General features: G+C 41.7%; 1 protein-coding gene across 4 annotated transcripts in view; it reads left to right on the top strand.

Moving 5' to 3' along the window:
• LOC139442148 (kinesin-like protein KIF26B) overlaps positions 1-23,367 on the top strand; it is a 318,510-nt gene that overhangs the window by 117,228 nt on the left and 177,915 nt on the right. The window contains exon 1 of one of the 4 annotated variants that reach the window (XM_071222949.1): positions 2,830-3,135. The exons of 2 other annotated variants lie outside the window; for them this stretch is intronic. In XM_071222949.1, coding sequence (XP_071079050.1) covers positions 2,830-3,135 — 306 coding nt within the window. Of the gene's footprint in view, positions 1-2,829; positions 3,136-23,367 lie in introns of those variants that run through there. One more of the 4 variants, XM_071222950.1, reaches the window with a different exon arrangement.

Here is a 23,367-nt window from a genome sequence, read left to right as displayed (position 1 = left end):
AATTCATGTCTTGGCAATGCTATTTGAATAGGAACGTGTTGTGTTCAGGCATTATATTAACGTATGAATAGTTACATGTAATCACGTGAGTCTCACGTTTGGTATGGGACATGTTAAAAATATGCGACGCATTATTTCTTATGTGTCACGTGAATATAAATGTGACATGTTATATACAGCTATGTCAGGGGCTTTGATATATGCAATATGAATAGACATGTGACGTGTTATAGGGTCTGTGCCACGGTGTTTGATTTGTGACATGAATAAGTATGGGATATGTTATAAAGTATGTGTCTCATTATTTTGATATGTGACATTTTGTAAGGTATGTGTCACGTTGTTAGTACGTGACATTGTATAAGTTATGAATATATCCTAAGCTGGAATGTGCCATACGTTCTGGAATATTATATAAATGTGACATGCGATTAGCAATTCGTAATAGGAATTAAAAATGTCATAGGGACAATAGGAATTAAATATGTCATAGGGACAATAGTAAAATCATATTCGTTACAAAATGGAAGGAACGGACAATTTAAAAAATCTAAAAACTGTAATGCTGTATAATTACTATTAACGCTTCATATGCATATGACGGGAATATGTCAGTAATACGATATGTGAATAAAGCAATGTTAAGATGGGATTCGAACCCAGTCTTACTCCTTAAAGGGCGACCACTTTAACCAGGGAGTAACCATCCGTTTCTTTAACATAATGCAGAAGCATGACGTGAATATGTCAATGCCAGAACATTAAAGCAAAATGTCGTTAAAGAATCACTCATGCATTAACGCACATATACAAAATATGACCCACTCCTCCAGGTGTGTGATGCTGATATATCGTTACACTAATGTCACCAAAATCAGTGGATAATCTTATCAAAACTAGGTCAAGCATGTCTGAGGCAAAACAAATGACATTTATACGATGGGATCGAAAGTCAAGCTAGCGTGCTCTTCGTGACGTATAGAAAAACGTGTTCTGCCCCGTAATACAAATGTTTAGAAAACTGATATCGTGTGTATTGGTAATAGTTAAGGTAGTTTTCAGCCGGAATATTTTTGTAATGCTCTCTCATACATGATTTCATATAAATGTTTTTGGGGGAAATGCGGAACATGTCATCGTTTAAAAGATCTGAGTCGTCGGTTATTGCAATTTAAACACATACAATTATGAACAAATGTTGTGATGTATGATTTGTGTCGACACAGTCTCACTTATGACCCGAATGTAGGCATAAACACGTGTTATCTTAAATCGCATCTGTTCAACCAGCTGTTACGATAGCCAGGGGTTTATACGAAGCCAGTATGTTTCCCTGATCCCGTTATGTGTGCTTGTTCGCCATTGAAAGAGAAACAAACAGCCGGACAATGTAATATATGGGGTTTATCCATGTCGCAGGAAAAGATTTAATGCAGGTGGGAGCTCAGCCGTGTAGCATGTTGTTGTACGTCTGTGAGCAAGCTAGGGATTAATGCTGGGAGTCGAAGCCCATTGTCCTACTACCTGTCACCATCCGATCGATTTCGTTCTTGAGTGACGCCTCAACACTTGTATACAGGTACAGAGTAGACAATACCACTTGGACATGGCCGGACGTGCGACCGCTGGTCAGTGTATGCAGGAGCACGCCCTGTAAGATTTATGTTCAACGCAGGAGTTGGGAATCAGTCAAGCGGTATGCCATTATTCTAACAAAACACTAACTTGAGCACAAGCAGAACTATTCTATATGATGTTCCCCCGTGGCGGGTTGGATAAAGTTCACGTACGGCAATCCAGTGGTATTAACTCCCGATCAGGACTTACAACTATGATTTTGTTCTTCGTCGAAGAGTTTAATGTGGCGAGAGTATGTTGGCGACGTTAAGAGAACAGACCAGCTTGTGTTCAAGGCAATTGATCTGAAGGTGTCCCGTGCTGAGAAATGACTAGCCGTTGAAGGTAAAAACTCGGACATTGACAATCACACCTGTGGACGAAGCAGGGGGACAAGTGCACTCTCTAATCTCAGCAGACTCGGGAGCAAGTCGTATCGTCGTATCATACCCGTCTCGGTGTCCCTTTACACACAATATTGGAGATTAGGGACAAGTGTTTTTCGTTTGATCTATGTATTGACCTAAGATGTGTTAACGGTATATCTCCCCTACCACAGATGGGGAATACTTAGAAAGATCTATTATCTCGGAAAACGTACTGATACGTTTGTTGGATTACGTGCAGAAATTTCTGCAGAGGTATTGGGACGATTGTTGTGCTGGAGCCACGCTGTTTCGCTTCCCAGACCGGACGCGACACCTCAATCTTTGTGGGTGACCGACCAGACAGACTGTGCATTGGTATGTTCACTTGAGAGCGAACGGGTAGCGTTACCTTCCACAGTGTTTGGGTCGTTGATTGTAGGTGTCTCTCTTGCCTGCATTGTGTTTTCCAGTCAGTGATCATAGAGTTCAGAGCGAAACAATTGCACACGGAGAGTTCTCGCATGACAGACCAGCTAACCGCAAGAGCTTTTCCTTTCTCTCTGTCACACACTTAGGAGTGGACCGTACCGTCAGAGGGATTGCCAGAGGCACATGCTCTGTCTTCTTAAAGAAGCCATCTACGAGGATGAGGCTTGGTATAGCCTCTCGTCATTGCTTGTGCATCTGTTGTACAACGAGGCCATGGATCTCTACCGTTGATATGTTACTGCACCAGAGAGCCAGTATGGATTAAGTCAGATGGTGTCTGTGTTTCAAGCAGAAACGCAATGGATTAACATGATAGTCTCCCGATTCGGATTTACTGCCTAATCGATATCGCAAGATGGATATTATCAACACGGATCCAGTTTTTAAAAGAAAAATAGCATCCTCGCTGTACGGTCAGTGCAATAGTAGATGGGCTTCCCCGGAGTCGGAGTCGATGTCAAACAGACTTTCAGAGGAACTGGACATCGAGATGAGTCGTCTCCAGGAGATGATGTCCTCTCTCGAGGAGCTTGACCAGGAGCTGAAGGGGGACCAACTTAACCCGATGACTATATCAAGGCTGGAACATAATGAGGATAGGAAAACAAAACATAAAATGGATACCGTTAACCACACAGTCAAAGGACGAAACCTTCAACAGGTAAGAGACAATAAGAGATTATGTTGTCAGACGAAGCTTAAAAGTAAATCTGAAACTTAAACTTTAGTCATAGATCTATTCAAACTCATGAATGAGGCATGGACATCAAGTGTTGACTCTACTCCTTATGTTGTGTTAAGTGTCCCGTTGAGGTTAGGTAAGATACTAAATGTTTCTTTGGATCTGTATGTCTGAAGGGTAGTTTTTGTAGTTTAGTTTCAGTAGTCAGACACTCTGTCGCCAGAAGTATTGATTATTTTTCAGCTGTTTCTGTCAGGTGTCTGTTTAGTACAGTGGAGTTCACTAATCGTCAAGCCAGACAAGTTTTTTTAACTAGAAGGTGCTAGGAATATAATCAGATTCCTCACATTATAGCGGACCTTTCTTCGTCGTGACAGTGGAGTGTCCGCCGTTATTGGATTTGGCACTCGCCTAATCAGCACCTAAACAGCCTCATCGTACGGAGCGTAATAAGTCTCATCCTTTGTGAGATTAATGTTATTTTCTCCCTTAAAATAATTCCCCTCACAAGTCAATGCCCGGAATACGTAATTGCGCTTTAATACAAAATATAAATTAACACTTTTTTGTTTTCTGTCATGCATTTACATTATAGAACACGTTTATTGAATAAAGCAACATGCATGGCCTCTCACTACCCATACGCTTACAATACAGCAGTAATTTAATTTTGAATCGAATTCAGTATTGACAATTCCCTTAAGCAACGAACCATACTGTTCAAGGCAGAGCTTTGAATTAAATCAGTATCCGTCTAACTTTGGGGATTGTTCCTGTCAGTGTGCGAATTGTTTTCTGTGGTTCTGTTTGTAGATCGGCATAGTTAATACATACACTTAGGCAGCGAACTGTTTTGGACGGCATGTCTTTTGTATGGGGACATGCTGTTAATTTGAGCATTGTTGGCTGTGAGACAAGAGCCCTAAGACCATTATTTGGCGTCTTCTGCATTCAGGAATAGATAGGTTTATTTTATGTTCTTTTGAAGTAATGCAGGAATATGGGTTATGCCACTGAAGGGTTTATTATAGGGGCATAATATCTCTTTATGGGGATATGACGTTGGTATGTGTAATTTGATTTGATGGTCATCACACAGACGGTTTTAGCATGGGAACAGCAATTAAGAGAATGTACGCTGGAACACGAATCAATAGATGATGATCACCGGCATATATTCACATGCAGGAGAACTGCAGTGAGAAATGCGATCGCTTATCGGGAAAGATTAAACAGCGAGAGAAGTGAGGGAGTGAGTGAGTGAGGTTTGACGCCCAAGATGTAGATGGCGTCATGGAAAATGATAAATACAAAATTCTTTGGAATAGGCCCATTTACAGCCTTAGACGTATCCAGGCCAACGAACCTGATTTTGTCCTTTTTGATAAATCCAATAAAATCATTTATATCATTGAATTTTCTGCCCCCTTTGACATTAATGTGATTGACAAGATTGAGGAAAAACATGGCACATATGCGGACCTCGCTTTCGAAATGTCACGCTTGCATCCCAAGTACCAAGTTGTCCGACTCCCCATAGTTCTCGGTGCCTTAGTTTTGGTACCTCCCAATCTGTTGACTGACATTGGGTGAGTGCCCGGGTTTGCTACTAGGAATACAGCCCTTCTGACAATCTGGGTAATGCAGAAGGCTGCAGTGTTGGGGAGTCTTCACATTCTCCGAAAAGTTCTGGGTGGGGTTTGACTGGGCAGCGCTTCCTGGGAGAAGTCTTATTCGTGTAGAGGGGGCAAGGGCCCTGAGCTGACGATGAGCCTAACCAGCCTGCCTGCTACTACTACTACTACTACTAGTACTACCACTACTAATGATAAAACGATGATGAATCCAACAGCAATAATAGCAACACTAACGAAAACAGCAATAATTATAATAATAGGCGTAGTCGTAATGCCATCATCATCATAATCAGAAATCATCAAACAGTTCATAGAGGTTAAGATTATTTTTGAATGGCGCCACGTACCCCTGACAATAACCTACTGTTTTGATTGTTTTAAACGTATTCCCTTTTATGTAAATTGGGACATAAAACTGTCATGTGACGGATGCAGTACCACAGTATCTCCGCGTCCCGGGCGGGCGGTACCACGCACAGTTTCAGCACTTGCCACCAAGTGGCGTGCGGACGAGGTTACCCTTAAAGGCGGTCGCACAATCAAAGTGTCATCTTTTAGTAACGTGGCTAGAAAATGAGGGCAAGCCACTCTGTTACCATCAACGTCCGTCCCCCTGCGCCACGACACCGGACTATTACCAGCGTGTGTATGTTTTATTTGGATATCTGTTTCGTTTAAATAAAACCGCAATAACCCCCATAGGCGATAAAACCAGGACAATCCGCTAATCGATTGAACTGAAATTGACTGCGATGTTAAGTGAAAACCTAAAAACCTATTCAATGAGTTTGTTTGAAAAATTCACACGAGGATTAAATTAATGTGAGGCGTGTGATTCAATCTTTGAATTAAACCCAATGTATTTCTTTCTATTACACCGATGCTTTTCATGAGGATACCCTTGCCGAATGCCATTCAGACTAATTGTCAGTGTTTATTTCTATACACTTTACAGGACACTAAATGATGCTTAGCTTGTGATAGACATTGTCAGCATGAAGCTATCAAGGAATCTGAGTACACTGGTGCCCTGTGTGGCTGAGTTAAGTAAGTTAATGTCCTTTCATGTGTTTCATGCAAGTCAACAGGGATCATGTTTAATGGACGGTGTCTATTCATATATCAAACCCAGGGTTAGCCGCCGGAGAGGACTTGAATAAACCAGTAACTGTTCCCGGGGCGATGTACATTGCTTGTTGACTCTGGCACGTTGAAACAAGCACCGTGTACATAGCATGTGTATTTCATGTCCATTCGGGGATGTTTCTGTGTAGAACATCGAAACTCCAAGTGTATTCCAATATATACTGGCTGTTACTTCATGATCATTCCCGCAATTAGTACTCGGATATTCTTAAGGTCATACTCCGGCGTTCTGCCATATGGCAACTATGGCCTAATTATGAGTGAGTGAGTGAGTGAGTGAGTGCGTGCGTGCGTGCGTGCGTGCGTGAGCTACCCAACCGACCCTGCGATATTTCAAACAATGAGACGAGAGCGAGGAAGAGTGTTCAGAAGAACCTAGAGGGAGTGGGTAATGCAGTACTTCAGTCATGCCACGTAATGTAAAGAATGGGACTCACATATTGTAGGAATTCGAACCAAGGTCTTCAGTGTGACGAGTCAACGTTTCTGCTTGGCTACCAACCGCTCCTTAAAACACACAAGAACCATGCTCACACATTATAATGTTCATGTCACTTGATACAGTGTCACAATGCGTATATATGCCACACATTATCATTGGTTTAATTCTTTTTAACACTTCACTGTTATGTGTGCACTATATATTTATTGTTGAGTGTCGTGTTTCTTCTATAAATACGGCTGGCTTTATATAGCTTAGTCTACTCACATATATATGTAGCAACGGTTTCTTATGGGGGCTCTTGAGAGTTCGCTCAGACACAGTTCCTTTAACGCAGTCAAATACATTATGAACACACAATGCCTTTAAGAAAGTTGTCAGAGAGCACTTTCTGAGAAACGTACAGATTCTCGTACTTTTTTGGGTTGAGTCCGACCAGGGATTCGAACCCAAACTGCTAGAGTGAGGCACCTAATCGCCAGCACACAAAGTCAGCGATCTAACCCACTCAGCCACCGAGGCATCCACAAAAATGAATGTCCGACAACTGGTAATCGTGATTACGTACTTTGTGTACGTACTTGTGTGCTGGCGATTAGGTGCCTCACTCTGGCAGTGTGGGTTCGAATCCCGGACGGGACTCAACCCAAAAACGTACGAGAATCTGTACTTCACTCAAGAAAGTGTCATCCCAGATATAACATTTGTTACAAAGACATATTACACAATAACTATGTTTCGATAATCCGAATCCTCTCGAACTGACCCCCAAAACAACGTTTTATTCAAACTTATTTCCAATTTCAAGAGAAATAAACTTTATCTGCACATGATTTTAAGTCATGTTTTGAAATTCGATTTCCCAATAACATTATTCTCAAGGACTCGTCTTGAAGCCCCTGTAGTGTATAGAAACACGAGTCATATCAACATATCTAGCCTGTTTGTAACAGCTCAAACAGTTATTATCATACTTGTCGAGTCTTAATAGAAGTACAAGCGTAAACATTTGTGTGTCTGGCTTCAGCTGGGCTTGTTTGATATAGTATCCAAGATGTTGCATTAAGACCACGTCTGCGGGCCAAGGGCTGTCTCGGCTAGGTTTAGTGACACGTTATATATTCCAAATTCCGTAGTAAGGAATGTGTGTCATCAGTATTTGTTGAGGGTTTACTCCTCGCGGCTCAACACTAATCGTAGTCCATTCGTCAGCATTAGGCGCTCGCTTCTGTTGGGAGGGGCGTCCTGCTACAGCCGCTCGTGTCGCGTTTCACAGTAGTTTCATCGTGTGCTTACGTTCAACTCTGGATATGACGAACTCGAGGATATTACGTCGCTGTAATCGGAAATATAACAACCACGAAACCTCGTTAGTGCCCAAACTATGTGTCGAGTTATCCAATTCGATACAAGCGGATTGTCGATAATAGTCCATATCGTCGGTGGGGGTTCAACCGGAATTGTAAATTTACGTCCCTTTAAACGATGTATCGAGATCACAGACTTCCAGTTAACGAAGTTGAATGTTGAGGATGAGTACGTGATTGTCGTTATTGTGGCTTACTATTTACTACATACGTATGTTGATTCACTGGAATGTGCAGCCAAGTCGAATATTTTACATACATTGAATTTTGAAATTTGCTCCTCACATTAACATGAACATTATTGATCTCCATTGCTCGAGTATTTGTTGACTTAAACCAATAGTTCGGCATAATAGTCTTCGTTATATCCGGAGTGATAGGAATCATGATCATTTACAGTAGTGTTATTCCATTTCAGGCAACCTCGATACGCCAGTGTATTATGTCTCTATTCTGTAACACGCTGGACTCATTCGCTATCATAGCTTCGTTTTGAACTGACGCTACCATGTTCGAGAGTCACTTCGCTGAAAAATAGTCGTCCAATCAAGTTATACGCGTGAGCGAGAGAAATCCTGTGCCAGGCTTGTGGTTAGAGACGAAGGTGGTGACGTCACTTGCCAAACGAAATGGGCTCAGTATATTTATCATGAGATAATGGTGATATAGTACCCTGGATAAACGAGGATGATGTTAAGCATGTTCCATGGATACTGTTAGTTTAGTCGACAACGGTAACAGTGTAGCGCATGGTTAACACGAGACCTCGTTCACCACTACACCTTAATTTGCTAAATATTTACTACGCTTTTGTATTAACGTTATTCCTTGGTTAAGGCACCGTTATGTTCAGTTTGAGCCGGACAAATGTCGGAAATGATAAGAAAATACATTCTGACCAATATTGTCAGACATGTAACGTGAGATGGCATGTAAGTAATAAGCTTACACGTACGTCATGTTGTGACATTTATCGGCGCCATTACAATTTAATCGATTTCGTGCCATCAAATATAATTTAGGTATCTTACGAACATGTCAAGGAAATGTTAAACTAACAACGAATATGACATTAAGTTTAGACTTGCAAATAGAGTCGCACAAAATTGATGGATTTTAAACACGATTCGGCGAAGTAAAAAGCTGTAATTGTATACTTTAGCCTGTTCCCTTTCCTTGACGTAGTGCAACAAAAGAAATAATTCAAATCTGGTTTAAACTGATGGCATATGGGCAGGCTAATCATTTAGATAGGATTTGACAGATTAATCAACGCGGTCCTTCCTGGATTCAATTTCTTTTTGAAAAATTCTCTCGTGTTTGAAAGGCATGTTCAAGAAATTCAGGCATTATATCATTTTAAAAATTACAATATTGATTTTTTTCACGAAAAATAACTTGTGCTCATTTAATTGCCAGCTATGCGTGGGTACATGCAAGTCATTCAGGGACTACAAGACAAGATGGAGATTCAGACAAAACGTTTTAGAACGCCCGAGGAACTTTGCGGAGAAGTAACACGACGGCGGCCAGCTTGATCAGACAAACGTGTGTTATCAAACTCCAACCTCGAAAATGATATTTTTTCGCATGGGCGAAGATGAGATTAATTATTCACCGAATATTTTGAAGCCTACTCTGACGGCAGAATTAAGCACGTGTCATGTAAATAATTAATACGGTTCAAGAAGATATAAAAGATGCGATTACCGGACAACAGTGAGATGTGACTTAGAGTCCTCTGTTGTCCGGCCTGGGCAAACTGTGTTAATAGAGCTAGCCTGAAGCCAAGACCACTTTACTTCATTACATAGGACAAATTATTCATGGACGTAATCTCCTCCTCGATTAAATTGTTTTAGTGATTATATGACAAAACGTGTTGGTCAATTGCGTGTAATTGTAGCCAAGGTGGCTTTTGATTGATGTCCATTTCAGTCGTGATTGAAAGTTACAAGAGTGCGACACTTGTCCCTTGCCAGATATCCCAATGCGGATGGTTACGATACTGGTGGTCCATTAACACTGATTTTCTTTGTTTCAAGTTGAACTGTTCTGTTAAACTCAAATTAGTTACTATCTGAAACAGGAATAAATCAAAGTTAACTGTTTGACGTAATGGATTAAGATCTTTTCCCCCACGTGTTGTAGTTTTAGACAATGGGTTTGAAATAGGTGACCTGTAACCTTTTTCAATATTTTTTTTCTTTCTTTAAGAAATAATTAATAATTAAAGACATGGACAGAATATTGCGTGTCTCAATTCAAGGTTTTGATTTCATACGCTGTCATAACAACTTTACTCAATGGGCGTGTAATTCCTGGTATTATTTATGCTTTGGGAGGGCGATGCTTTTAGAAAATTTAAAATTCATGTAAATTACAACACGTGAAATAGACATGGTTAGGGGGAAATATAATTTCAAGCACAAAGCAATTTTCTCTATTTTATCCCTAGACGACAACCACACGCCATCTTTCTCTATTCCAACGCGCTCACACGGCTGTGTCTGTTGGGGGCTAGGGGTCGATCGTGAGGGTGGGAGTCAAACCCATTGTCAAATCCGCAATCCCTCCCTGACGGGGGGCCCGGATCCCCTTCTAGCCCGGGGGGACAGGATACTTAGCTTCCTTAACCTCCGTACCCGAACCAATTGGTTTCTTCTCATGTCCTGCGAACCGGAGCCGAGATTAGCGCACGGTTTAATGTCCTGTTAATGTTTGTCTGTGGTCTGACTTTCTGATGATGTTTTAAATTCCCGGTACGGTGTAAGGTTACCGATCTACCCGCTATGAACCTTGCTTATCTCAGCAAATAATGAATAGAGTCTATTCTCGGGAATTATGCTTGGGGTTCGCAAACACGTTAAAGTCGCACCTTACAAGCTGCTGTATCAAAAGAGATATGCCTCGACACCAGAGAGTCGAAAAGTGAGGGCCAGAAGAGGACTATCACAGTGGCGTGTAGTATCCAGCTCACACCTTTCTGTTATGCCACCACCATCAACCATCTCTTGTCCACTCAGTGGTTATGCGGGTACACTCAGCTTCAGGACACCATTCAATGGAAACGTAATGAGGCCTGACTGAAGCAGTTTAATCACAGATAGGGCAACTAGTTCCTTGCACACATAACAGATGCTAGGAGCCTAGAAGTCATCCTTTTGAAGCTCCCTAAACCACGACAGGCCCGGATCTGAATATAGATTAGATGGGCGTCATCGAATGGATTTCCGAGAAGCTTTGGGTTCCTAACTCTCACCTTAAATGCAAACCTCCACTCTACGACATAGACATATCTTGACAGACCTACTGACCTGACGTACTCCTTATCAGAAGCATCTCAGTCGCGAAATGTTGATTTGGATCTTACGTTCATGTCTCATGTTACCTTCATTCTCAGTTTCAGACAGCGTGTCCTGATTATTTGACAATATCAGATTGAAGAGAGCCTAAATTAATCCTTTCGATTCTGGTACAACCAGGCGTGCATGTTTAAATGTAATACATTGTTTAGGTCCAAAATAACGAGGTTGTTCTTTATCATATGAAAGAACTTGGGGGAAAAGGTTCCCATGTCAGAAACAGGAAATGTCAAGTGTGCAGTTAAACTTGAGACTTATTCGTGTTTCCTTTTTTGAGAAATACATATCATTTTTCCTACTAACGTATCAAGTATATGAATCGAGTGTTCAACAATATAGCACTAGTGAGACAAAGAAAATAACCGGATGGCATTCACACTGTTACAGGCATACATCAAGGTTGTGTTCTCGCCCCTATCGTATTAGTGTTGTGCATACAAGTTTAATGTCTATCGATGTTTACACTGTAAACCGATGTGATATGTGTCCATTGTCACGCCATGTTTATGTTCTAGCTATTTTAAGACAACAATAAAAGAAACAGTATAGTTATACATTGATTGTAAACGATAATCACACCGGTGCGTTGACCCTGCATAAGTTTACAGGTAGGCCCACCTGGCGTTGGGGTGAATGGCTTCATCAATTTCTTATACCATAACGACATGCTGTGTTAAATTGGAATGGGCAAGCGAATGGTGCTTCAAAGAGACCGAAATTTTCATGTCCATTTAGCGTTCCAAGTCATCCGGGCACTTTGGTACAACACGGATGTCCCGTTATTAGTCATTACAAACAAAGGTATCAGGTTACCCTGGCTCCTTTACAATCCATGCTAATTAGCAACAAGTGCTTATCGAAGCGGCTTGCTGTTTCCGAGTAACTTACGTGAGACCTAAAGTCATCGGGGTGGAAAGACAATTATTTACTTTACACAAAGTTTAATTCAGCAAGCCGCTTTCAAATGATCCTGCGCTCGGGGCTATTACTTGTCTCTAAACTGATACTCTCCAGTCGAGATACTGACTCCATCTAAGGTGCGGAAGTTCAGAAAAAACATTGTGTCATACTTGCAACTCATGATAGCTTTGCAAATTACTTTGTCTTACCTGAAACCAATGTTTAACAGAACACAATACTTTTGGGGTAATTACTGTTGTTTTGACTTGGTTGATACATTTCTACGTTTTAAAATCTAGTCGAATGCAATTCCCGAATCTGTATTGTTTTTGTAACTAGTTTTTGATACGGTGTATTCGCTGTCACCTAAATTTAATAAGGTTTGGGTCTTGTATAATGTTGTCAGGAATGGTTGAAAGAGACTCTTAAGATGACATAACCCATTCACACAGTTAGGTGATAATACCTATCCCCTATAAATGCCTGTCTGTTGAAGATTCTTATGTAAAAGTGGCTTCCCTTCCCTCACACCTTTCACACATGGTTCCTCAACCAGTGCCAATTAGTTTCAATTCCACGTGACGCGTATTGAATATTTCTAGGAGGTACATGCGTAATGGGGATACTAGCATCTTTTTATTGCCCCCTTGATAGCTGCGTGTCGCACCTATAGATGTAAATCTCGGGACGGAGCATAGCCAGGGGGAAGCAGACAGACAGGGATGAGACACGGCGAGGTCCTGACTTGTACCCTCTTTCTGACAATGTTGATAATTACCGTGAATGTCACATATCTCATGGCCTCCTGGACTATCGCATAGCACGGGCCATCACCGGCATTGTCTTGTGGATTTGCTACACGTTTGGAGGACTGTCTCGATGGATTTATTCCAAGATCGCTTTGAGGTGATATTGACTTACTTCCCTCTATGGGAATTTGCAGTCAGTTGTGTGGATGTTTGGGTCTTTATCACGAGGGTTGTGCGGACCTTTACTATCAGAGGATCAGTAAGAGTTGCATTATAATTCTCAGGAGCGGCTGCTGAGTTTATGTCGGGACAATATTTTGATATGAAAGCCTTATAGCGTGTTTTACAACTCTTGTTAACAAGGCAAGTTGGCAATAAAACCATATACCATTGACAAAGGCATATACTAGACGGCATATATGAATGGGTCGGGGGAATTTGGGTGGTTTCAGAGGCTAAACTTTCCGACCGTGACGTGAAACAGGCAACTATAAAAGTGCGCGAGATAAGTCAGGAACACTTTCCTGTGACACTCCGAGCTTTATTTGGCTCAAATGGACGACGCTAGCTCATTTAGATTTCCTGGATCAAATACTAGAAATATTACTGCTTTTGAAGATTTGGGACGGAACAGGTAGGGCGCTGACTTCTATCACCTTTCAAGGATCATAACCAAGTGGCGTTACACGACTAACCTCATTATCGCGACCTATATGTCATCCTGTCAAATGAAAGTGTTGTCCAAATACGTCATTTTCTCATACCTTTTGGTCCTATTCTGGCTTCACCTACAGCTGGCTCAGAACATACTTTCTTCACCTGAGTCTTTCGGCTTGACTGACTGCTATCATTTGTCCACCATTAGTCCATGATGCATCTTGCTTGAGAGTTCAAGTCAATATATGCGTCTAAAAATACTCGGCAACCAATGTCATTGGGTAATCACTGCAATGGGGTGTAATTGATTAATCTTTTCCAACTGTGATATTGATGAGCGAGGACGTTCTGTATCAACACTGTAGTGAGTACATCAAAGAGATCTCCTCGACATCAAACGGAATAAGTCTCAATCCGTTAGATTAATACATGGAGAGCATGTTGATTTGGACTAAGTTCCAACCTCTGGGCAGCGTTATGGCATATTCTCAAATAGATATCGGTGTTCCACTAATGGCCATGGGTATTTGGGTTGTCAACGTCTTTCTATTATCACCGTTACTATCTGTTTCAGTATCATAGGGATACATTTCAAGCAATCATTATTCAATGTTAATATATGAATTTCTGTAACACTCATGGTTGAAAAAAAAATGATCATGCGCTAAGAAAATAGTCCCTTGTTTAGATCGTTTACTAAACACAACGATGTTAGAATGATGTCAGCTTGTTGGGTTTACGCCAGGGCTCTATTCCTGTTCGAATGTTGTAGCTATAGATAACGATGTTGGTCACATAATAGATGAGGTAAAGCCGGGATTAATCTTAAATATCATCAGTTTATACCCACATAAATCTTACTGAATCCATTCATACCTTGTGTGCCACCACCCACGACTAAGGGCGGACACATGCTGAATTTTCGTGTCATAATGGCTGATTGATTATCAAATTTCCAGCAACCATACCAGTCGGATTTGGGCTAGAAAAGAGTCACGTGACTAGTGTCATGTGATGAGGATTAATATTATCAAATCATTGTTGAGTGAGGTAATTCTGATTTGATGACCTATGATAAATGCACCCGATAAAGTAGCTCCCCTGTGGTTTGTTGGGCTAATATATGCATGGGCCTTTATGCTTGAATGTCGAAACGACAGTCATTCAAACCGCTCTATATCCGAGCGGTTACCGTCAAAATACTGCCAAACACGTGATAATTGAAATCTTTTGAAAAATCTATTGCTGCGGTCAAAAATAGAAATCATGTTCCCTAATATAAAGATATTGAATCGTTTAATACCGTGTGAAGTTGTTCCATTGAAATCTGCCTATTTGTACCATGTTTTAAGTGGAGAAATCTGCTGGGAAGACGTTTTCACCGGACGAATCAAGCCTTTAAGTAAACGTTTACCAGAGGACGTTCCTTTGAAAGAGACAAGATAGTTTTCGATCCAAAACAAGCTTTTTGAGTTCTTCAAGACTGGGATAAACTTCTTGATTAGCTATCGACAACCCGCGTCCAATTCCACGTTCGTCAAGGGGGACACGATAACGCCACTTGGGAGGGGGGACACACGTAGTATTGTCCTCCTCGGGGGATGCTCAACTACACTGGCATCAACGATAGCAGATGCATTACGTGGACGAGAATCCTTCCAGTATTATTATACGCCCATCTTGAAATTGAGCAGCTCAATGATACGGCATTAGGAGGCATGCAGCGGTTTGTGGCGAGGGGACAGGTTATTTTTTCAATGGCATCCTTCAAATATACATGCGGTTTCAAATAAGGATGATTGGCAGATTTGTAGTACAGTAAACTACGGTTATAACGAACACGCTTATAACGAACTGACGGATGTAACGGACTTACTTTTTTGGTCCCGACTATTTGCTGTATACGTAGTTATGGTGTATATATGTTTATAACGAACTACGGTTATAACGAACTAAAATTAGTAGTCCCTTTGAGTTCGTTATAACCGTAGTTTACTGTAAGTTCTGGTGGTAGCCTCTCTGTCAACGATATACTAGTAACTGTTTTGATGAAAATTCGTGTATGTGTTACTATTTCACCCTGGGATAATGCGCTAAGTATGCATGCTCATGTCCATATAAACCTTCCATCTACCTGTTTGTATGCGATGCTGCATTATCAAAATATATTTTTGTTTGCCATGCCTATCACTATTCAAGCTTTCGCTCGTCACGCCGAAGACCCGGGTTCGATTTCCCACATGTGTATAATGTGTGAAGCCATTTTCGGGTGTTTCCCGCCGTGAAATTGATGGAATATTGCTACAAGTGGTGTAAGACTATACTCACTCACTCACCCATCACTGTGCATTATAGCACTGCTAGAAATATGAATATGAACAAGGATGCATTCAAGTGAATTCAAATTTAGGTACTTGAAATGTCATATGGGCGGTCGGGTAGCCTAGTGGTTAAAGCGTTCGCTCGTCACGCCGAAGACCCGCTTCGATTCCCGTCCTGGGTACATTGTGTGAAGCCCATTTCTGGTGTCCCCCGCTGTGATATTGCTGAAATATTGCTAAAAGCGGCGTAAAACCATACTCACTCACTGAAATGTCATATTTGTTTATAAACATGTTTACGTTATCTTGTAACTGACATCTACATTCGAACAAAGGAAAGTTCACATGGTTGGTCATAATTTGATGGTTCGTACCACACTAGTAAAAGATCTTATCTGTAACAAATTTTGTGATAACCATCATTATGTAAACTTTATCGCATCAACATCAACAGTGTTTTCCACCCTCAGACAAACACTGTTTTGCAGCACCCATCTGAACCTCAGACACTTGAAACTTTGTAAATATTCCTGATATAGAAACCTACTAACATCCTGTCACTTTCCCTTGCGTCTATTCGCCTCTTCCTTCTAACAGGCAGTTGTGACATCTCTGGATAAATATTAGAAGTCAACTCTAAATTGAAGGGTAAACGCAGCAGGAACGCTTGTGTTTTTGTCCACAGTGGCACACACTATACAGAGCCCCGCTGTCGGGGCTCCACCGCTCATTGCTCTGTATATCTGATCTATATATCAATCAACGTCCCATTGTACAGTACCGGTAGGACTTCACTCCATGTCAGGTGACTGTCCTCATCACGTGATCAAGTGTCCTCAACATTATTCCTGGTGTCAGTCGCACTCAAAGACTGTCAGGTGCCACCACCATCTAGATGACGCCCATATTGTATTGTCCATTAGCTGAAGATTCTGAACATGCTCAAGATGCTATTTCGAAGATTCGCCTTCATTCTTTCCTTATCCCTATTGTTCACATTCTATTAAGTCCGTCACAGTGTTTCTCGTAGTGGCTTCGACTCGTTTGCATAGCTATCGGGAGAGTCATTTACTGGGCGAGGAAAACTCCATAAAAACGGATTCTTTTCATATCTTTACTCTCTCATTGTTTTTTGTTTGAGCTATTGATCAGTGCCCCTTTTCGCTGTCAAACAATTGACCCCACCGGTGCTTCACTAATCAGAAGGTTCTATGCACATGCATGACACTCAAAACGGGATGGTAAGCATGGGCCTCGTTCGCCTTTGTAGAAGAGTATATGCTTAAGCACACTTAATGTTCAGGGTGTGGATCTACATTTGAACAATATATGATATTACAGAGCAATGTTAAATGTCTTTCAACAGGGCCTCGTGCGATATTGTGCTGTCAATAGCAAAGAAAGTAGTGAGAGCTCGTTATTAGGCAAAGGAGAGGGAGGAAGGCACACACGCGCATACACGCGCGTCTCCTGATGAACTAAGCCTAGGCAAGGAAGCAGTGACTTAGGGCCAGTTCGCACCGACAGCGGCGAAAGTAGGATCGTGGTGTTGATTTATATGCAGCTGATCTGCGTTCCAGGGACATATCCGGGTACGGACGGGGCTTGGTATTGGTGTGCGAGACTGTAGCAATGGGAGGTCAGTGCAGACGGTGTTATGGTTGGACATCGGAGACTATAGCCTATTGAGATTCGTATTGTGCGGACTGCCTGGCACTCTCATAGCGCCTTTAGAGAGGAGATCACGTCCATTGAACTGAGGCAGCGGGACAAAGCCATTGTCGTATGACCGGGTCTAAAGGCCGACACGGGCCAGTGGGGCTGAGAAATAGAGCGTTTACACGAGCCCGGCGTTTGACAAAAGAGGGGGGACTTATTACACTGCCTTGTTCTATGCTACGCGCCTTCTAATGGGGATCAATTCGGGGAAGGAGGTGATAGGGCGATGAAAAAAACGTCCCCAGCGGCTGTCCTTAGAGTGATAGCCCCGTGATAATACTGAGATATGGAAGTGCATCTGCTAGGAGCGACAGACCGTGGCAAAGCCATCGTGGTTTTTGCCAGGATAAAGATGCATCGGCGATTGTAGTTAGGGTCAAGAAGTGATACAGTGCACACGCTGCAGTGAGATACTCACGGACAGGCTGGAGCATTTACTCTTCTCCTACGTCGACATAACGGCGTGACATACCTGGCATTCGCTTTTAATTGCCGCCATGAATCAAGTGAAGAAAAACGTCTTTGATGTGCTGATCTCTATTATTTTGGTGCCATATTTCGAGTATACTGGCCTCGGAACCCACGTCGTCCAAACACCGGTCAACTTCTCTTGACTGATCTTGTACAAATCATCAGACGAATCCAACCTGGACCCCTATCTGATTGAGGAGATTTCTAATGTGCGCGCTTGATCACCGAGCTTTGGATTACCGAATGACAGATAAAACAGCACAACAGTTCAATAATAACTTCAAGAAAAAGATGTGATTACATCTGGTCTGATCAAACTCTTTTGATGGCGACTTTGAAGTACTAATCTTGTAATCGCCTTGTGTGTGGACCCATTCTAGTAGCCTTTGGCTCTCAAAGCCAGTGTGGAGTTGGACTAACATATTATGCTCTTGCAAAGGTTGCCACTTCAGTAGATATGATCGTATTTATTGCGCTGATTTATAGATGCAGACGATAAATTGTTTTCCTTTGAAAGCAGACGTATGGATTTTTGATAGTCTGTACATATAGCAGACGACACGGCTTTTTTTCAAATCAAAGTGAACACGTTTAAGGCATGCCCTAACCTTAGCACATTCGTGTTTTTGGCAGTCGATTAGTGGTGATTTATTGCCGGAGGACGCTGCGTGTATCGGATATATTACACTTGAGGATACTCATATAGAATACTATTGAAAACCGTCTGTTGTCACACAGCTATTATTCCTTGTCACTGGATTAGCAGTTTGTGTTCATAATGGGCAAATCGAGAGAAAATCTGTTGAAGGTAAGAAGCAATAATATATCATTTGTTGGACACTTCTAATCGTTACCATTAATGTTTCTCTTTAGCATGCATTAATATCCTTCTGACAGACTCTGAGGTAGCCTTTTTTTATCTCAGCCGTTTTGTGATGTGAATATAGTTGCTAAGGTTGAGTATTACTATTTAGCGATGAATTAACTAATGGTAACATTAAGCGTAATTATTTGTCAAATATTACGTAGCGAGAGTAGAATGTTCTTTTACGACGGCAGTGTCAGGACAGTGATGTATTGTGCAAACAGCTCATTGTGTCGGCAATACATAACGCATCAGGTAATGTTGTGTGGCACTGGGGAGACGATAGAATCATAATGACAATGTAAACTAGTAGTTATCAGTTGTGAGGGGGACAGTATTACACGCTACATAGGAGAAATATCGTATCTGCAATTGAAATGGTGGGTGGCCGCGAGGACATGCGTGTACCTATGCACCTTATAATAAAAACTATTACAAATAAACAGGTGTGAACATGTATATTGATTTACAAGATGCACTTTGCATACTACACAGGCTGATTATTTTTCATTTATTGTCAATCATGTCTGCTCAGCTGATCACTGAAATCACTACCCTTTCTGTCTTCTCCCCTTCCTGATCCATTCCTCATTGTATCTTCCTTCATTCTCTCCTGTCTCTCCTTCTGCCTCTCGAACCCTCTCCTCTTGCCTTCTCTCTGTCTCTCTCATTATCTATTTCAGAATGTATATATCCTACTTTTGAGGAATATCGCTACTGTCCCTCATATTCATAATGCAATACAGTAAACTACGGTTATAACGAACTCAAAGGGACCACTAATTTTAGTTCGTTGTAACCGTAGTTCGTTATAAACATATATACACCATATATACAGCGAATGGCTTGGACCATTAAAACCAGTTCATTATATCCGCCAGTTCGTTATAAGCGTGTTCGTTATATACGTAGTTTACTGTATTACAATGAAGGTACTCCCATGGGTTATTTTTAAATATTGCAGTGGAGATACTCCTCCGGGTAAAACATTTACCACACTAGCTTAACTTCCATGAACGATACTGTTGTTTCAGTGTAACAGTTGAGGACATGTTGAAGGGTTTTTTATCATGCACTTGCGCCCAGTAGTCAGTATGTCTCAAGTGTCACAACTGTCGTTAGTTTCTATTAAGGGCTACTTGCAAGCATACGAGAATGTGCACATATGTCAAGCATGCACTCTTTTAACTGGAATCGCATGCGCCAATATGTCTGTGTGTGGCTTTTTGGATAACTTTAAAGATCCGGTGACTCCTTCAACCTGCCTTGACAGAGGTGCCATAATTTGTCCGCAAGTATCACTCGATGGTGCTTACTCTGGGTCCACATGGAAACAATATAATCCCTCTCGGTTCCCAGATTGTGTATACTGAGAGGTGGCCGCTGTTGTTCTTAAGACCCCGAAGCTCTGATAAGAGCGACAGAATCGTCAAAAACAGTGACGGCAGACGAACAGCGCGGACGCTTCCAGGAAGCGAGTCTTTTGAGGAAAACAATCAGTACACATTTGCCAGGGCAGTAAAAACATCAGATTTGATTATGCCAACAAATCTATTCACGAGCGGGAGTTAAACACTCCTGTAATCAAATAACAAGGGTCATCTTTGTGTTTTGCCAGTATCCCTGGTCGTCCTGTACGCTGGGCGAAGGCACTTCTTCGTGGAGACAACATGCCTCTCTCCTATCGTCAGTAAGGGAGGACAAGGAGAGGGGGCGAATTGATTTTTACAATACAGGGCTAATTTTGTAATTTAATGTGGCGATATGATTATGCCCAAACAGCTTTCCGCGGTAACAGGGTCTTGTGTGCCTTCCCTATAGTAGAAACGGAATAATTCGGTTAGAATTGATGCAGTTAGTTCGCAACGGTTCCTTCTTATTTCTGCTCAACCAGCTCCCTTTCTTCTCGGCTTGGGTATCTCCGTTTCGTATCCAGTTTCAGACAGCAATCTCTGAAAATTTACGAAGTCGGTTGGACACCTCAAATCCCGTTTCTTGTCGCGAGATCAAAAGTGCAAAAATCGCGAGACTCGATCAGTGTTGTTGAGCGCCAGCCAGGCGATTAGAGGGAACGAGACATTGCAACAACCCTTTACCCTTTCCTATATCAGGTTTACTACATACTTCAAGACGAGGTATCCTTATGCGCAGCTGGGATGTGGTTTTCGCTTGCTCGGGAGGTGATTATGCCTGCCTTTCATAACACGGTAGAGCTTCTGAGAGCTCTTCTTTGAGTGTGATATCGAGGTTTTTCTTGGTTAGGCATTCTCTCCATTAGCTTTTTGGTCTTATTCAACAGAGCGAATTCCCTTTTTGCAAGGAACAGACTGCTGATCCCTTAGTTCAAATATACTTATGGGCACCACTGTGGTGTTTAACAACACCTGTGCAAGCTTCTGTTACATACTATTGAAAAGAAGTTAAAGACCACCCGATTCTTTCATATTAGTACATATAATCACCTTATTCTTTCATATTGCTATTTTCATCTGTCATGCCATGGGTGTTCTTTTGAGCAGTATAGATTGATTAAAACAATTAATATACCGTTTCATTTATTATTTTATTACAACAATTACGAAGGTAACCAGGACAAAACGCCATTTCGTCGTGTAGATGAGTGTTCGAATCGCAACAAGGGTAAAATATTTGAAGCCTACTGATGGTCTGGATTACGTTTTTTTCAAACTGCTAGAACTTAGAATTATAAAGTAAATCACAGGATTGTCTGGTCCAGACTCGATTATTTACAGACCGCCGTCATATAGCTGGAATACTGCTGCGTGCGGCGTAAGACAACAAACACACACACACATGATAGTAGCCCAACTGAACACCCTCAAGCATGACCAGTCTCACAGTATCGATCCCTGTCTACACTAACATAGATGCCTGATCCAGTTCCAATCTCAAGAGGATACTAAAACGGACAACTGTCAGACACAATCGTCACTCCCTCACCCACCCACCCCACCCCACCCCACCCATCCTCCCATCCATTCACTCACTCACCAACCACCCATCCACTCACTCACCAACCACCCACCCACCCACTCACTCACTCCCATCCGTGTAGCCGTCGCCATAAGCCATCATAATTACCTGTCTTTCACATTTATTCTCAAAATAAAACCTTTCCCGTCAAACTGAACATCGGCGTTGAAATCTTTCATAAATATACATTGTGTGTAGGATTTCATTACCTACAGAAGCAGTTGCGCCAAGCGGGGAGCGGGGTACGGTTAGCAGACATTAGTTTTACTGCATGTTTTCAAACACGAATGGTTTCATCTATGCTGTAGGTCACAACCAATTCAGAATGTCTAGTGGGGAAATTTATGTTCTGCTGTCGCGAAACTAATAAAGTCGACGGTTATGAGTATAGTATGCGAGCTTTGCAATGAACACCAACGTTAAAATTGCGCCGCGTCTACGTCCAATAAACAACCGTGATCACGTAACGTGATAGCCTCGTCCTGATATCACTGCGGCTTTAAACAAATATGTGACTGACTACTGATTGAAAGACGGCACCTTAAAAGAACGTGTTACGACATGGTTACGTCACCAGCCGTTACCGCTACCGAGATAGCCTCGTTGTGAAATTACCGCTGCCATTAACGTTAGATTTGGATTTTCAAATGCTATTTTGACGTGGCATAAATCTCTAAAGTGATAGGTATAACCCCTTCCTGATGCTACATTGACGACAGTTTTCTCAGCACATGACTTCAACAATAACAAGATAGACGCGAATGTCTTTAAGTCTATTTATTAAAGCGTTGTATTATCCGTTTGTCGTGCTGTCTTAGTGATGGGATGGTACGTCTATTTGTTGTGGTTTACAGAAACTGCTTTTCTCACGTCGGTCTAATCTCGTCATATCTACAATACGAATGTGTGAGAGTCATAATCAAATGAGTTGGTGATTCAGCGTTTTTATAAGAGCAGCAACTAATTCCCCCAAATAGAACGTGGGGAAGATTGAACGCCTTCATTTCACAACCAGTTGTTTTCATGTAGATACCGTAATCATGGTATTTGACGCTTAAATAATCCCTTTGAAGTCCAATGAGTCACTTATTACCAAAGTTGTCATAAACCCGAGGAAAGACGTCCACGTGGCTATATATATTTTCCGCGAAGTGTATGGAAAGGCCAAGGGAGCATGAGAAAAAGAAGCAATCCCTTTTACGCTTGAGTTGGCGTTGCGTCGTGGGGTGTCGCCAGTATTACGCGAGGGTGAATGAACGCTAGAGAAAGGCGAGTGTTCCACTATACGGAGTCAAGGGATCGATATAAAGAAAGCTAAAACAGGTTCAGCTCCCCGTGATTCAGTGGTTCTGGCACAGTGTGCATCTATCATTAAATTGAAAGTCTTTTAGCCTGTTCCTTAAGTCAAACCAATGACAGATTGTCGGGAATTACTGCTTGAATGGGACACTTCAATTACAAGCGTCCATGTTTACTGTTGTATACAAGTCAGTTCCCAACAAAAGTCAATAGCTAGCTGCAATATTTTTATAACGTGCCGCAGTGCAAGGCCATTACGGCCAATTTGATGGTTCTTTC

The sequence above is a fragment of the Haliotis cracherodii genome, unplaced genomic scaffold, assembly GCF_022045235.1.
Source record: "Haliotis cracherodii isolate W230 unplaced genomic scaffold, xgHalCrac1.p SCAF_5, whole genome shotgun sequence".
Lineage (NCBI taxonomy): Eukaryota > Metazoa > Mollusca > Gastropoda > Lepetellida > Haliotidae > Haliotis > Haliotis cracherodii.
This window is presented reverse-complemented; position numbering and strand designations above follow the sequence as displayed.